This window comes from Delphinus delphis, chromosome 2 (assembly GCF_949987515.2).
Source record: "Delphinus delphis chromosome 2, mDelDel1.2, whole genome shotgun sequence".
In the NCBI taxonomy this organism is placed as follows: Eukaryota; Metazoa; Chordata; class Mammalia; order Artiodactyla; family Delphinidae; genus Delphinus; species Delphinus delphis.
In genome coordinates this window covers 30,226,533-30,241,124 of record NC_082684.1, presented here as the reverse complement: position 1 = coordinate 30,241,124, position 14,592 = coordinate 30,226,533, and the positions used below count along the sequence as shown (strand labels likewise).

Below are 14,592 nucleotides of genomic sequence, written 5' to 3'. Positions count from 1 at the left end.
GAAGATGCTTTTAGACCCAACAGCAGCATCCTGAGGCTTAGTCTCCCACTTACAGCTTCCATTGCTCTTCCTCTGTGGTCCAGGGCCAAGTCCTGTGGGAAACTTGGAAATCTCACCTTTCTACCTGCTAGACCACCAGGGGAGAAGAGGGCTAGGGAACCGCCCATCCCCTGTGTCACAGGGATGGAGAGCATTGCAGCGACATGTGAAAAGGGTTTGTAGGGAAGTAAGAAGGTTCTCTGTGGCTAAGAATTCCATCAGCCCACGTTTCTGTCCAGAGATGTCTTGAAAATTGCTGCTTGACCTGTCCCCTGCTGCACTTTTTCAGGTTAGAAATACATGTCTGATAAATGCCCGCCAAACTGCATTCCTGAGAGTAGGGAGGAAAGAGAAATGAGCCAGCCCTCTTTGAATGTGTATCCAAATGGACTTGGACATTCACGGAAAGATTATGCTTTGGGGCGGTGGGGACAGTCAGCATATTGGCAGCCTGTGCCCTTGAAACTCTGCCTTGGCAGCCGGCTTAACCAAGGACCCCAAGCCATGGATGTGTTCTGGGTGAACGTGTTCGCGGGAGATGAGAAGTGCCCTTGGGAGGGTGGAGTTAGAGTCCTCCTGGGTCCTGAGAAGGATCTCACACTGCCGAGCAAGTGATCCCTCCTGCTGTCTCATCCACTAGACTTCAGCAGCGCTCTCCCCTGTCGCCCTAGTCAAGGGTCACTCGAACTTCCTAGTTGGAAAAAAAGCAGCATCGAGTTGTTGCCGATAGCAACTCAGCCACGTCCCTGTTTCCTTGAGTCTTTGGTCCCTTGCCTAGTTTGGGGTGAACCAGCGCAGAGATGCCAGAGTACATTTAAGGAAGAGGAGGCAAGCACAGCGTGGGCTAAGGAAGGCGTGCCATCGGGGGGCCTTGTGAACAGGATGCCCACCTCCGCTCCACCCCTGTGTCCACCAAGAACTTGCTGCAGGCTGAGTGCAGAAAGAGCACCAGGGTTTTTCAGTCAGAACGAGAGGAAGGAGATAAGAGATCCGGTAATAAAAGGGGGGCATTTCTCCTGCATGAGGTGAAAAAAGCAGCAGGGAAAATGGAAATGCACAACTTGGACAGGAGGCTGGGGAGTCGGGGACTGGGCATTGTGCCACCAGTGTCGGGCACAGCTGCTGAGCGCTTGTCACTCCCGGCATCCAGCATGCCTTCCCGGTTCCAGATTTGTCCCTGCACAGCTGGGGACCATGGAGGAAGGTCTCCCATCACCCACCAAAACTAACAGGTAGAGGTCGGACTTTGCACAGAGCCCCATAAGTGACGAGCACGATGAGGGGGCGGGAGTCAGAAGTGCGAGGAAGGGCAGCCGGGGAGGGCTTCCCCAGCCAGCTCGATTTGGGCACGTGGTTCTAATTGGGGTTGGTTCTAATTGGAGTAAAGCATCCGCCCCCCCTTCCTCAGGAAGGTAAACATCACACCTGCTTCTCTCCTCCCTGGGACTGTTGCTATGGAGATCCCAGAGGCATCGACACCAATAACACAGGGCCACAAACAGAAGTGGCAGCTTCACTGGCCGGTCCAGTAGCCACCGTTTTAAACCCATGAGCGCCAAGCAGCGGTGACGTGCACCTCAGCTCAGCACAACAGCCAAAGTCCCACTTTGCCAGGCTTGACAGCCAGAAGGTAGCAGCTTTTCCTTCTCAGGAGTCCCCAGTGTGAGGAAGGGAAGCAGCTTAGGCAGAACAGAAATGCCTGGGATGGTCTCAAGTGTGCCCAAGAGCTGAAGCATCTTTCTCAGTGAGGTTGAGAAAATCACCCTGCACCGCCCAGAGAGATAGTCTGGTGTGGGTAGATGTGGAGGAATCCTTAGTCCCGAGCTTTTCCACCTGCCTCCTTCCTTGAGAGTGACAGTCATGTACAAGGGAGAAGGTGGCTGGGCCATGAAGGCCACTGACCAGCTGTGTGCACTCAGGCTAGTGGTTCAACCTCATGTGTCCAGTGAGGGTTAAAGGAATACCTAACTGGCAAGGATGCTGTGGACATTAGCACAGGTGTCTCTCAAATGTCTAGTGCGCTTGACACACAACAGCTGTTCTATGTTCAATCAATGGGTGGCCGTTAGTAACTTTCCTCGGCAGCTAACCTGTGTCCCTGGTAAGGGGACCGTCCCCACACTGCCACCATCAAGGTCTGGTTGAGTCGAAGAGGAGGGCACTTGAGAAGGGAAGGTGCATGAGATAACGATGCCACCCCGTTGGGCAGGAACAAGAAATTCAAAGAGAAAATCCCTGGAGATAGGGGATATAGGTTGGTCCTCTCACATTTAGTTCAGATAAACTCAACGTTTCTAAATTAAACAAAAAAAATTAAGTAAAAATTAAAAAAAAAAAAAAAAGCACTGCTAGTTGCCAGGCTAGAGTAAGGTGTCTGGACCTGCTAATGATCCCAGTAACATTTTGTGGGAATTGCTCTCAGCAGACACGACTGCAGGCAGATTCCATAGACCCACGATTGACGTGGAAAAACCTGATTGTTTATATTACTGTACATAAGATGGTGGGCTATTGCAAAAGAATCCACTGTTTATATTTTGACCATACTCCTTACTTTTTACATAGGTTTAGTGTATGTTAAGTCTTCATCCAGAGAGCTTTTTTTAAATATAATTCAATTTTCACCTATCTCTTGATTTGGAGGGGGGGAAGCTTTGTTTTATGTTTGTGGTACCCTATTTTTTTTTTAACATCTTTATTGGAGTATAATTGCTTTACAATGGTGTGTTAGTTTCTGCTGTATAACGAAGTGAATCAGCTATACATATACATATATCCCCATATCTCTTCCCTCTTGCATCTCCCTCCCTCCCACCCTCCCAATCCCACCCCTCTAGGTGGTCACAAAGCACCAAGCTGACCTCCCTGTGCTATGCGGCTGCTTCCCACTAGCTGTCTATTTTACATTTTGTAGTGTATATATGTCCATGCCACTCTCTCACTTCGTCCCAGCTTACCTTTCCCCCTACTGTGTCCTCAAGTCCATTCTCTACGTCTGTGTCTTTATTCCTGTCCTGCCCCTAGGTTCTTCATGACCTTTTTTTTTTTTTTTAGATTCCATATATATGTGTTAGCATACGGTATTTGTTTTTCTCTTTCTGACTTACTTCACTCTGTATGACAGTCTTTAGGTCCATCCACCTCACTACAGATAACTCAATTTCATTTCTTTTTATGGCTGAGTAATATTCCATTGTATATATGTACCACATCTTCTTTATCCATTCATCTGTTGATGGACACTTAGGTTGCTTCCATGTCCTGGCTATTGTAAATAGTGCTACAATGAACATTGTGGTACATGACTCTTTTTGAATTATGGTTTTCTCAGGGTATTTGCCCAGTATTGGGATTACTGGGTCATATGGTAATTCTAGTTTTAGTTTTTTAAGGAACCTCCATACTGTTCTCCATAGCGGCTGTATAAATTTATATTCCCACCAACAGTGCAAGAGGGTTCCCTTTTCTCCACACCCTCTCCAGCATTTATTGTTTGTAGATTTTTAGGATGCTGGCCATCCTGACCAGTGTGAGGTGATACCCCACTGTAGTTTTGACTTGCATTTCTCTAATGATTAGTGATGTTGAGCATCCTTTCATGTGTTTGTTGGCAATCTGTATATCTTCTTTGGAGAAATGTCTGTTTAGGTCTTCTGCCCATTTTTGGATTGGGTTGTTTGTTTTTTTGATATTGAGCTGCATGAGCTCCTTATATATTTTGGAGATTCATCCTTTGTCAGTTGCTTCACTTGCAAATATTTTCTCCCATTCTGAGGGTTGTCTTTTCGTCTTGTTTATGGTTTCCTTTGCTGTGCAAAAGCTTTTAAGTTTCAATAGGTCCCATTGTTTATTAGGGTTCATTGTTTATTTTTGTTTTTATTTCCATTTCTCTAGGAGGTGGGTCCAAAAAGATCTTGCTGTGATTTATGTCATTGAGTGTTCTGCCTATGTTTTCCTCTAAGAGTTTGATAGTGTCTGGCCTTACACTTAGATCTTTAATCCATTTTGAGTTAATTTTTGTGTATCGTGTTAGGGAGTGTTCTAATTTCATTCTTTTACATGTAGCTGTCCAGTTTTCCCAGCACCACTTATTGAAGAGGCTGTCTTTACTCCATTGTATATTCTTGCCTCCTTTATCAAAGATAAGGTGACCATATATGCATGGGTTTATCTCTGGGCTTTCTATCCTGTTCCACTGATCTATATTTCTGTCTTTGTGCCAGTGCCATACTGTCTTTTTTTTTTTAACATCTTTATTGGAGTATAATTGCTTTACGATAGTGTGTTACTTTCTGCTTTATAACAAAGTGAATCAGCTATATACCATATTGTCTTGATTACTGTAGCTTTGTAGTATAGTCTGAAGTCAGGGAGCCTGATTCCTCCAGATCTGTTTTTCTTTCTCAAGATTGCTTTTGCTATTTGGGGTCTTTTGTGTTTCCATACAAATTGTGAAATTTTTGGTCTAGTTCTGTGAAAAATGCCTTTGGTAGTTTGATAGGGATTGCATTGAATCTGTAGATTGCTTTGGGTAGTATAGTCATTTTCACCATGTTGATTCTTCCAATCCAAGAACATGGTATATCTCTCCGTCTCTTTGTATCATCTTTAATTTCTTTCATCAGTGTCTTATAGTTTTCTGCATACAGGTTTTTGTCTCCTTAGGTAGGTTTATTCCTAGGTAATTTATTCTTTTTGTTGCAATGGTAAATGGGAGTGTTTCCTTAATTTCTCTTTCAGATTTTTCATTAGTGTATAGGAATGCAAGAGATTTCTGTGCATTAATTTTGTATCCTGCTACTTTACCGAATTCATTGATTAGCTGTAGTAGTTTTCTGGTAGCATCTTTAGGATTCTCTATGTATAGTATCATGTCATCTGCAAACAGTGACAGTTTTACTTCCTCTTTCCGATTTGGCTTCCTCTTATTTCATTTTCTTCTCTGATTGCTGTGACTAAAACGTCCAAAACTATGTTGAATAATAATGGTGGGAGTAGGCAACCTTGTCTTGTTCCTGATCTTAGTGGAAATGGTTTCAGTTTCTCACCATTGAGAATGATGGCCTTTACTATGTTGAGGTAAGTTCCCTCTATGCCTACTTTCTGGAGCGTTTTTATCATAAATGGGTGTTGAATTTTGTCAGAAGTTTCTTCTGCATCTATTGAGATTATCATATGGCTTTTATCCTTCAATTTGTTAATATGGTGTATCACATTGATTTGCATATATTGAAGAATCCTTGCATTCCTGGGATAAACCCCACTTGATCATGGTGTATGATCCTTTTAATGTGCTGTTGGATTCTGTTTGCTAGCATTTTGTTGAGGATTTTTGCATCTATGTTCATCAGTGGTATTGGCCTGTAGTTTTCTTCCTTTGTGACATCCTTGTCTGGTTTTGGTATCAGGGTGATGGTGGCCTCATAGAATGAGTTTGGGAGTGTCCCTCCCTCTGCTATATTTTGGAAGAATTTGAGAAGGATAGGTGTTAGCTCTTCTCTAAATGTTTGATAGAATTCACCTGTGAGGCCATCTGGTCCTGGGCTTTTGTTCGTTGGAAGATTTTAAATCACAGTTTCAATTTCAGTGCTTGCGATTGGTCTCTTTATATTTTCTATTTCTTCCTGGTTCAGTCTCGGAAGGTTGTGCTTTTCTAAGAATTAGTCCATTTCTTCCAGGTTTCCATTTTATTGGTATATCATTTCTTGTAGTAATCTCTCATGATGTTTGTATTTCTGCAGTGTCGGTTGTGACTTCTCCTTTTTCGTTTCTAAGTCTATTGATCTGAGTCTTCTCCCTTTCTTTCTTGATGAGTCTGGCTGATGGTTTATCAATTTTGTTTATCTTCTCAAAGAACCAGCTTTTAGTTTTATTGATCTTTGCTATCATTTCCTTCATTTCTTTTTCATTTATTTCTGATCTGATCTTTATGAGTTCTTTCCTTCTGCTAGCTTTGGGTTTTTTTGTTCTTCTTTCTCTAACTGCTTTAGGTGTAAAGTTAGGTTGTTTAGTTGAGATGTTTCTTGAGGTAGGATTGTATTGCTATAAACTTCCCTCTTAGAACTGCTTTTGCTGCATCCCATAGGTTTTGGGTCATCGTGTTTTCATTGTCATTTGTTTCTAGGTATTTTTTGATTTCCTCTTTGATTTCTTCAGTGATCTCTTGGTTATTTAGTAATGTATTGTTTAGCCTCCATGTGTTTGTATTTTTTACAGATTTTTTCCTGTAATAGACATGTAGTCTCTTAGTGTTGTGGTTGGAAAAGATACTTGATGTGATTTCAATTTTCTTAAATTTACCAAGGCTTGATTTGTGACCCAAGATATGATCTATCTTGGAGAATGTTCCACGAGCACTTGAGAAGAAACTGTATTCTGTTGTTTTTGGATGGAATGTCCTATAAATATCAATTAAGTCCATCTTGTTTAATGTGTCATTTAAAGCTTGTGTTTCCTTATTTATTTTCATTTTGGATGATCTGTCCATTGGTGAAAGTGAGGTGTTAAAGTCCCCTACTATGATTGTGTTACTGTCGATTTCCCCTTTTATGGCTGTTAGCATTTGCCTTATGTATTGAGATGCTCCTATGTTGGGTGCATAAATATTTACAATTGTTATATCTTCTTCTTGGATTGATCCCTTGATCATTATGCAGTGTCCTTCTTTGTCTCCTGTAATAGTCTTTATTTTAAAGTCCATTTTGTCTGATATGAGAATTGCTACTCCAGCTTTCTTTTGATCTCCATTTGCATGGAATATCTTTTTCCATCCCCTCACTTTCAGTCTGTATGTGCCCCTAGGTCTGAGGTAGGTCTCTTGTAGACAGCATATATACGGGTCTTGTGTTTTTATCCATTCAGCCAGTCTATGTCTTTGGTTGGAGGATTTGATCCATTTACATTTAAGGTAGTTATTGATACGTATGTTCCTATTACCATTTTCTTAATTGTTTTGGGTTTGTTATTGTAGGTCTTTTCCTTCTCTTGTGTTTCTGGCCTAGAGAAGTTCCTTTAGCATTTGTTGTAAAGCTGGTTGGTCATGCTGAATTCTCTTAGCTTTTGCTTATCTGTAAAGGTTTTAATTTCTCCATCGAATCTGGATAAGATCCCTGCTGGGTAGAGTAATCTTTTTTTTTTTTTAAATCATTTATTTATTTATTTATTTATTTATTTATTTTTGGCTGTGTTGTGTCTTTGTTGCTGTGAGCGGGTTTTCTTTAGTTGTGGCAAGCGGGGGCTACTCTGTGTTGCAGTGCACGGGCTTCTCGTTGCAGTGACTTCTCTTGTTGTGGAGCATGGGCTCTATGCATGCGGGTTTCAGTAGTTGTGGCTCACAGGCTCAGTAGTTGTGGCACACGGACGTAGCTGCTCTGTGTCATGTGGGATCTTCCTGGACCAGGGCTCGGACCCTAAACCCCTGCACTGGCAGGTAGATTCTTAACCACTGCGTAGCCAGGGAAGCTCTGCGTAGAGTAATCTTGGTGTAGTTTTTTCCCTTTCATCACTTGAAATATGTCCTGCCACTCCTTTCTGGCTTGCAGAGTTTCTGCTGAAAGATCAGCTGTTAACCTTATGGGGATTCCCTTTTGTGTTATTTGTTGCTTTTCCCTTGCTGCTTTTAATATTTTTTCCTTGTATTTAATTTTGATAGTTTGATTAATACGTGTCTTGGCGTGTTTCTGCTTGGATTTATCCTGTATGGGACTCTCTGCGCTTCCTGGACTTGATTATTTCCTTTCCCATATTAAGGAAGTTTTCAACTATAATCTCTTCAAATATTTTCTCAGTCCCTTTCTTTTTCTCTTCTTCTTCTGGGACCCCTATAATTTGAATGTTGGTGTGTTTAATGTTGTCCCAGAGGTCTCTGAGACTGTCCTAAATTCTTTTCATTCTTTTATCTTTATTCTGCTCTGCGGTATTTATTTCCACTATTTTATCTTCCAGGTCACTTATCTGTTCTTCTGGCTCAGTTATTCTGCTCTTGATTCCTTCTAGAGAATTTTTAATTCCATTTTTTGTGTTGCTCATCGTTATTTGTTTGCTCTTTAGTTCTTCTAGGTCCTTGTTAAACGTTTCTTGTATTTTCTCCATTCTACTTCCAAGATTTTGGATCATCTTTACTATCATTACTCTGAATTCTTTTTCAGGTAGACTGCCTATTTCCTCTTCATTTGTTTGGTCTAGTGGGTCTTTACCTTGCTCCTTCGTCTGCTGTGTATTTCTCTGTCTTCTCATTTTCCTTAACTTACTGTGTTTGGGGTCTCCTTTTCGCAGGCTTCAGGTTCATACTTCCTGTTGTTTTTGGTGCCTGCCCCCAGTGGATAAGGTTGGTTCAGTGGGTTGTGTAGGCTTCCTGGTGGAGGGGACTGGTACCTGTGTTCTGATGGATGAGGCTGGATCTTGTCTCTCTGGTGGGCAGGACTGTGTCCGGTGGTGTGTTTTTGGGGTGTCTGTGAACTTAGTATGATTTTAGGCAGCCTCTCTGCTAATGGGTGGGGTTGTGTTCCTGTCTTGCTAGTTGTTTGGCATGGGGTGTCCAGCACTGTAGCTTGCTGGTCATTGAGTGGAGCTGGGTCTTAGCTTTGAGACGGAGATCTCTGGGAGAGCTCTTGCCGATTGATATTACGTGGGGCCGGGAGGTGTCTGGTGGACCAATGTCCTGAACTCGGCTCTCCCACCTCAGAGGCTCAGGCCTGACACCCGGCTGGAGCACCAAGACCATGTCAGCCTCTCAGCTCTCCCCGGGGGTGACCTCGGAGAGCGTCCTGCATCCCTTGCTGCCTACCCGGACTCCGGGGCGCCACCCACAGCCGAGTCACCGGCCCGGCTGCGTCTCGGATGTCTGTGGTATCCTATTTTTAAAAAGTCAAATAAAGAGAATATTTCAATACCAAATAAAATGCCCTTCAGCTCCTGAGAGAGATCAGAAAGCTTGGCAAGGACCCAGGAGTAATACAGACCTCAGGAATGGATCTTGTCACAGGGCATCCCCCCCACCCCTCCCCCTTCCCTGAAGCGTGACAAAGCCGGAAGCAGCCTCTGCTTCCTGGCTGCTGCTCCAGCCTAGCTCTGCCATGGATCAGCCATGTGTAACCATTGCCTAGTTCCCATCTCATCCACCCATCTTGCTGATGATGAAAGAGGAGAGTTGCAGTGTTTTCAAATTATTCTCTATCAAGTATGGGTTTTCCTACCATCCCCTGCCAGAGCTTCTAGCCCTCTAAACTATCCCAAGCAAATGGCACTTTCTCTCCAATTTTAAACATCGTTGAGAAAGGAGATGCCACGGAATACCTTACACTTCCTTTTGAAATCATCCCTTTCGCTTTGCTCAGTGGAGAAGGCGGCACCAGGGGGACCAACCTCCAGGGAAGTCACGCCATGATGTCAGGCAGTCCTGACTTGGCTGGAATCCGTGGCTCCTCCCCCTCCCAACAAACCCAAGCTGGGACCTTTCCTTTCTCCCTGGCTCTTAGGGCTTACGGCTCTCCCCAGCAAGTCCCCTACAGGCCTGTGAGTTCACACACACTCATCATTTATGAACCTGAGCATCGTCTACTCATAGGGAACTTTCAGCCTCCTTGAAAGGACAGCTTCTCTCTGGGACCTCCCACTTCTTGCTTGCTGAGGGCACCTGGTGAGCCCTATTCAGCAGAACACCGATTTTCATTAGCAGGGATGAAAAATGCCTGTGTGTCACCACAAGGCGATCCGTTTGGATCTATGGAGACTAGAAATCATGTTCCAAATTAGTTCTGTTGCAAGTTCTAGTTCCCCTAGCAGAGGAATCTGGGTTTCTCCTATACTGGAGGGGGAAACTTTGAATTTAGCCAAAAGGCAAAGTTGCTGGGACAGCAACTGAAAAAGAGCAAGGGGTGGGACATTTCAAAGCAGAGATATGATAGCTGGATTTTTTTCTAATCTTTTTTTTTTCTTCTGAAACATAATTACCCATGGCAAAATGAATAGATCTGAAATGTATGGTTCGACGAATCTGACGAATGTATGCACCAGTGTAACCTACACCCATCACCCTATAAAGTTCCCTTATGCCCCTTCCCAGTCAATTCCATCTCTCTCCCCTAGAGACAACCACGGTTGATTTCCATCCCCCTCATAGCATGTGTTTAGACTTAGTGGACTTGAGATCTGTAACTTTGGTCTTAGGTCATCTGAGCAAATTAGCAAGAAAATCTCATCAGCAGCTCAGATGTCTCTACTTTCTTAGAGTTGAAAAAGGTCCTGCCTGAGCCACTAGTGCTTGGCTCCGCTGCCCCCAGTATGCCATGTGACCCCCAGGGCTACCCTCTGAGCCACAGCCCTTCTCTCAGCCAAAGAGGTTAGCGTCAGTCTCTCAGGTAAGTGAGTGGCGAAAGCTCTTGGTAACCCGGATGGTGCATGCTTTGTTGATTAATATCTGGAAGTGCGATGCACAGAGCCACAGCATGTCAAGCAGCATGTCGATTTTTCCTGAAGCACCTCACAAAAGGGAGCCATTCCTTTTAGAAACAAAGGATTCCGTGACCACCTTCTTCCAGGCTTCTAGCCATCAGGATGGCTGCAGAGCTGAAATGATTAGTCAGGGTGGAGGGTGGGAATTGAACGTGTGGGTGTTTGTGAACCCAGCACTGAGCCTGCGGTCCATGAAATTGAAGGATCACAAATTCTATTGGATTAAACTTGGCCAAATGTCTCGAAGGTGAAAAGTACTTTGTCTGAATGCAAAGCTTTGCTGTCTCTGGAATGTACCTTCTGCAGCTCAGTTCTTAATCACTGTATATTTTTTCACTTGGACAAAGGCTGCCTGCTAATAGCATTTTCAACCACCTTCAGCTGCTTCGCTCAGCTACGCCAAGGCCTCAGGCTGAGCTGGCTACAGTTTCCTGGCACCATGATCTGTTCCCAACTGACCAGCATTGAGGAACAGCACACATTCACACCCTGAAAAAATTCCTTTCCCTGTAACTAAGCAAGATGCCAGGCAAAGGCAGAATTACCACTCCCCTTCCTAAGTGTCTCCTGCAGAACCGTCCAAACTGGAGGCGAGGATGGGGGTGAAGAGAAGGAAGGAAAGAGCCCTAGAAGGTGCAGGGTGGGAGCTCCCCTCTCTGTGCGCAGAGCAGTAGCTAGGAGCTCCCAGCAAGCCCCTAGCAGCACACACCTTGGGGCAGCTCATCTCTGAACACCGGTAGCCTCTGCTGTCAGGTTTCACTTTGATCCCTGAAAATTATAAGAGCCTCAGCTCTTCAGAAGAGAGGCAGCTGCTGAGCCAGTGTGTTTGCAGGATTTCTTCCCCAAAGCCCGAGGCCAGCATCTAGCCTTGCCTGCACCCTGCATGAGTAACCACCTTCCAGCCTCACCCACGAGGTCACTGCCTAGTGAACAGATTGCGGCTGGGCTGAGCTGCCCCCTGAGCCGACCTGAGCCATCATGACCTCCTTTAGCAGCAGAACTGGCATTTGGTAAATGTGTGAGGGCAGGAGCGGGAGAGGGAGACAGAAATGCCAAGGAGTACCACCTGGATGGCTTCGAGGTTGGGAACAGTCTCAGGGTGTGTTCTCCCCCAGGGCTGTCAGCTGCAGCCCCGCCCCCAACTGTGAAGCGCGGCAAGCAGCTGGGGGAGGGGAGGGGAAGGATTGATGGGCTGGCCACAGGTCTTTGCAGTCAGAGCTGTGAGGCTGAGCTCCGGGACTTAGGCAGGAAGAGATTAATTAACGCCTCCCAGCCCAGCCCGCTCTACAGAACTGGGAGGTGTGGAGGGCAGGGATCCTCAGGGCCAAATCCACCTAAAACAGACAGACACACAATCACCCAGAAACAGAACCTCTAACCTCCCTCAACCACAGCCCCTTCTCCAGCCAAAATGACCTCACTAATGAGAATGAAGCTGTAATGAGGGTTTGGATGCCTGGTAAACCTCACCCTCTTTGTCTCCGGGCTTTTAACATCTGCGCTGGCAACGGACTGTTATTTAGAAGCGTTAGTGATTCCTTTTCTTTCACACCCGCCAGCTAAATCAGAGCCCCAAATGCCATTGTAGGGCAAACCATGTGTAATTTGTGGCCCTGGTGGAGGAGCGATGGAAGGAGGGGGGAGGAGCTGGTACTTGGTGCGTGGTTTCCACAGCGGTACCCAGGAGGAAAGCAGCCTTCCTTGGTGCCTTTCACATGAGCAGGGATGGAAAAGGGTGAAAGGAGCTGGGGGAGGTTTGGTAGAGCCCGCATACCAGGAGGCCCCTAGACTCATCAGCTCCACATTTCCCCATGCTTCCTGCCTTCAAGACTGCATGGAGAAGGCCCGTTCCCAGGTCCACCCCCTGGATGACAAATGCCTACAGCTCCGTGTAAGAAAGGGCAGTCAAGGAAAAGTCCCGGCTCCATGTGTGCTTAAAACCAGGGCTGGAGGGAGTCCTCGGCCGTCAGCCTCTGCCATCTGTGAGCTACCGTTGTACCCAACTCACTCCACACAGAGGAGTAGCCATCCTGCTTTTAGTGACTTGCAAAGACTGGCACTTGAAACCCTCTAGGATTAAAAAAAAAATCTGATTAAAAAATTCGTAGCCCAGTATAAATGTATCCGGCTGCAGGCGAAGTTTAGTGTATCTGAAGATTCAGATAAGGTTGCTGATGGGGAGATTGTGTGTGTGTGTCTGTAGGGAAGAAAGAAATGAAAAGTTTCATCTCACTAGCATGAGGCATGAAAGGGGAAAAACAGAGCAAAGGGGAGGTAGATGCAGACTTCCCAACTGCCCCGAGAGCATTTGCATTTCTGGACAAGCTCCCATCCCTGCCATCGGAATTCTCAAAGTCAAGCTGGCACGTCCCTCCGTGGAGAGCTAAGCCAGATGACATATTGTCCTGCATCCAGCAAACTCACAGCCCATGTTGTTCGTTTGTTGGAAATGCCCATTATCCATCAATTCATCAATCAGCAGGTTTATTGAGTACCCTACCAGGCGTCACAAACCTGATCAATTTTCTTTAATTACATCCAGCGTACTGGCAGCCAAGCCCAGTAAACAGGATGAGCCCTCACACCCCACTTGGAAATGAACATGAGGAATTGCTGGCCCTTGAAACCTCACGCTACCAAACGCTGCAGCCCGTGCTGATGAGCGACCGCGTGCTACCCTAGGCAGATGGCGCTGACCCACTGTCAATATTAAGATGGGTTCTGAGTGTTTTCTCAGGCACAGTGATCAATCTGCTTGGGTCCAGCCATACTCTCCTCTAGACGCCTGTCCAATGCTATGGATTTCTGAAGAGGGTGAGCAGGGAATGGGCGCAGACTATGGCTATAGGGAAATAAGCAAAGGACTGAGCCTTCCCCATCCTCCTGTTGGTGCCCAGTCCCACATCAGAGGCTCCTCCTGGGCATGTGGGCAACTGGCCTCTCTCAGGACCTCTATGCCCCATGTACCAGGCCTCATGATAGAGTTCATCCTTTTTGTTTTTGAAAGGACAAGAACGGCTTCATAGTTTGTAAGCGAAGGGCTTGTAAGACTTCCTGATGTGGAATCATCCGGGTACCAGAGATGGGGACCAAGAACACAGGAGTGCGTTGCCCTGTGTCCTGCAGCCCAGGCTCCGAGCCTCGGCAGCGCCCCCAGACCTTCCCAGTCCCAGAACAGGTTGTCGGGAAGACCCAAGGAGAGCTCAATCCTGCATTTTAAACAGGATTCCTAGGTCTTCTGCCTTCTTCAGACTAGTTAATTCCTTAGTTCCCAGTCACCCAGATTCTTAGCCATCATCTATTTGGGTCAACCCACCCCCCGTGATCTTACTAGTCCCCAGGCCACCTTTCCTTCCTCACTTGGATAAAATCAAGTTCAGGGGCAGCCCACGGGCATTAAGAGACACTCTACCTAAAGGTTAAAATGCCTGGTTTGGAGTAAGTAAAATCCCCACGCCCCCAAAAGTGTACCAGCGACACACCCTCACCCCCTAACCTGCCCCAAAGACCCGGTTGTTCAGTTGTCTGTGGTTAAGGCGCCCAAACCGAGAGATGAAAGGGGTTGGTGAGCTAAGTCGTTTGGCCTCGTGGCTCATGCCAACAATTAATCCACCTGTCTGACTCTCTGTGTCTGTCCTCTGTGTGTGTGCGCCTGTGGTGCCCCTGTGTCGCTGTCTCTGCAGGGAAAGTCTCTGGCGGGCAAGCGCCTCACCGGCCTGATGCAGTCCTCCTGACAGTGCCCCCCGCAGGGCCCGGGCCCGAGGACCACGCGGGCAGCCGGCCGCGCTCCACATCTGCAGACAGAGCTTCCCTGCGGGGAGATTTGGTCACTGTGAAAGAGAAAGAGTGAGGGCCGTGATGGGCGACGGTGGGAAGACGCGGTGGGTGATCCAGAGGGAGGCCAGAAGGCGAGTCCACGGAGCCTGGGGTCAGCCAGGTAGAGGCCCCTGTTTACAACCCTCTCTTCCTTGTATAGTCGTGTGCCGACACCCCGCTCTCTAGGGGGTCCTGGCCCCTAACACGTTCAGGGCAGAGCACCCGGTGGGACTCCCGTTGTGACTGTCAGCTGAGGTTAGACTCTGGCTGTCATCACTCCTCCCG

At 46.3% G+C, this 14,592-nt stretch overlaps 1 protein-coding gene across 1 annotated transcript in view; it reads left to right on the top strand.

Moving 5' to 3' along the window:
- RGS6 (regulator of G protein signaling 6) overlaps positions 1-14,336 on the top strand; it is a 573,125-nt gene extending 558,789 nt beyond the window's left edge. The window contains exon 18 of the mRNA XM_060004290.2: positions 14,175-14,336. Coding sequence (XP_059860273.1) covers positions 14,175-14,225 — 51 coding nt within the window. The 3' untranslated portion in view covers positions 14,226-14,336. The remainder of the gene's footprint in view (positions 1-14,174) is intronic.
- The last annotated feature ends 256 nt before the right edge of the window (positions 14,337-14,592 follow it).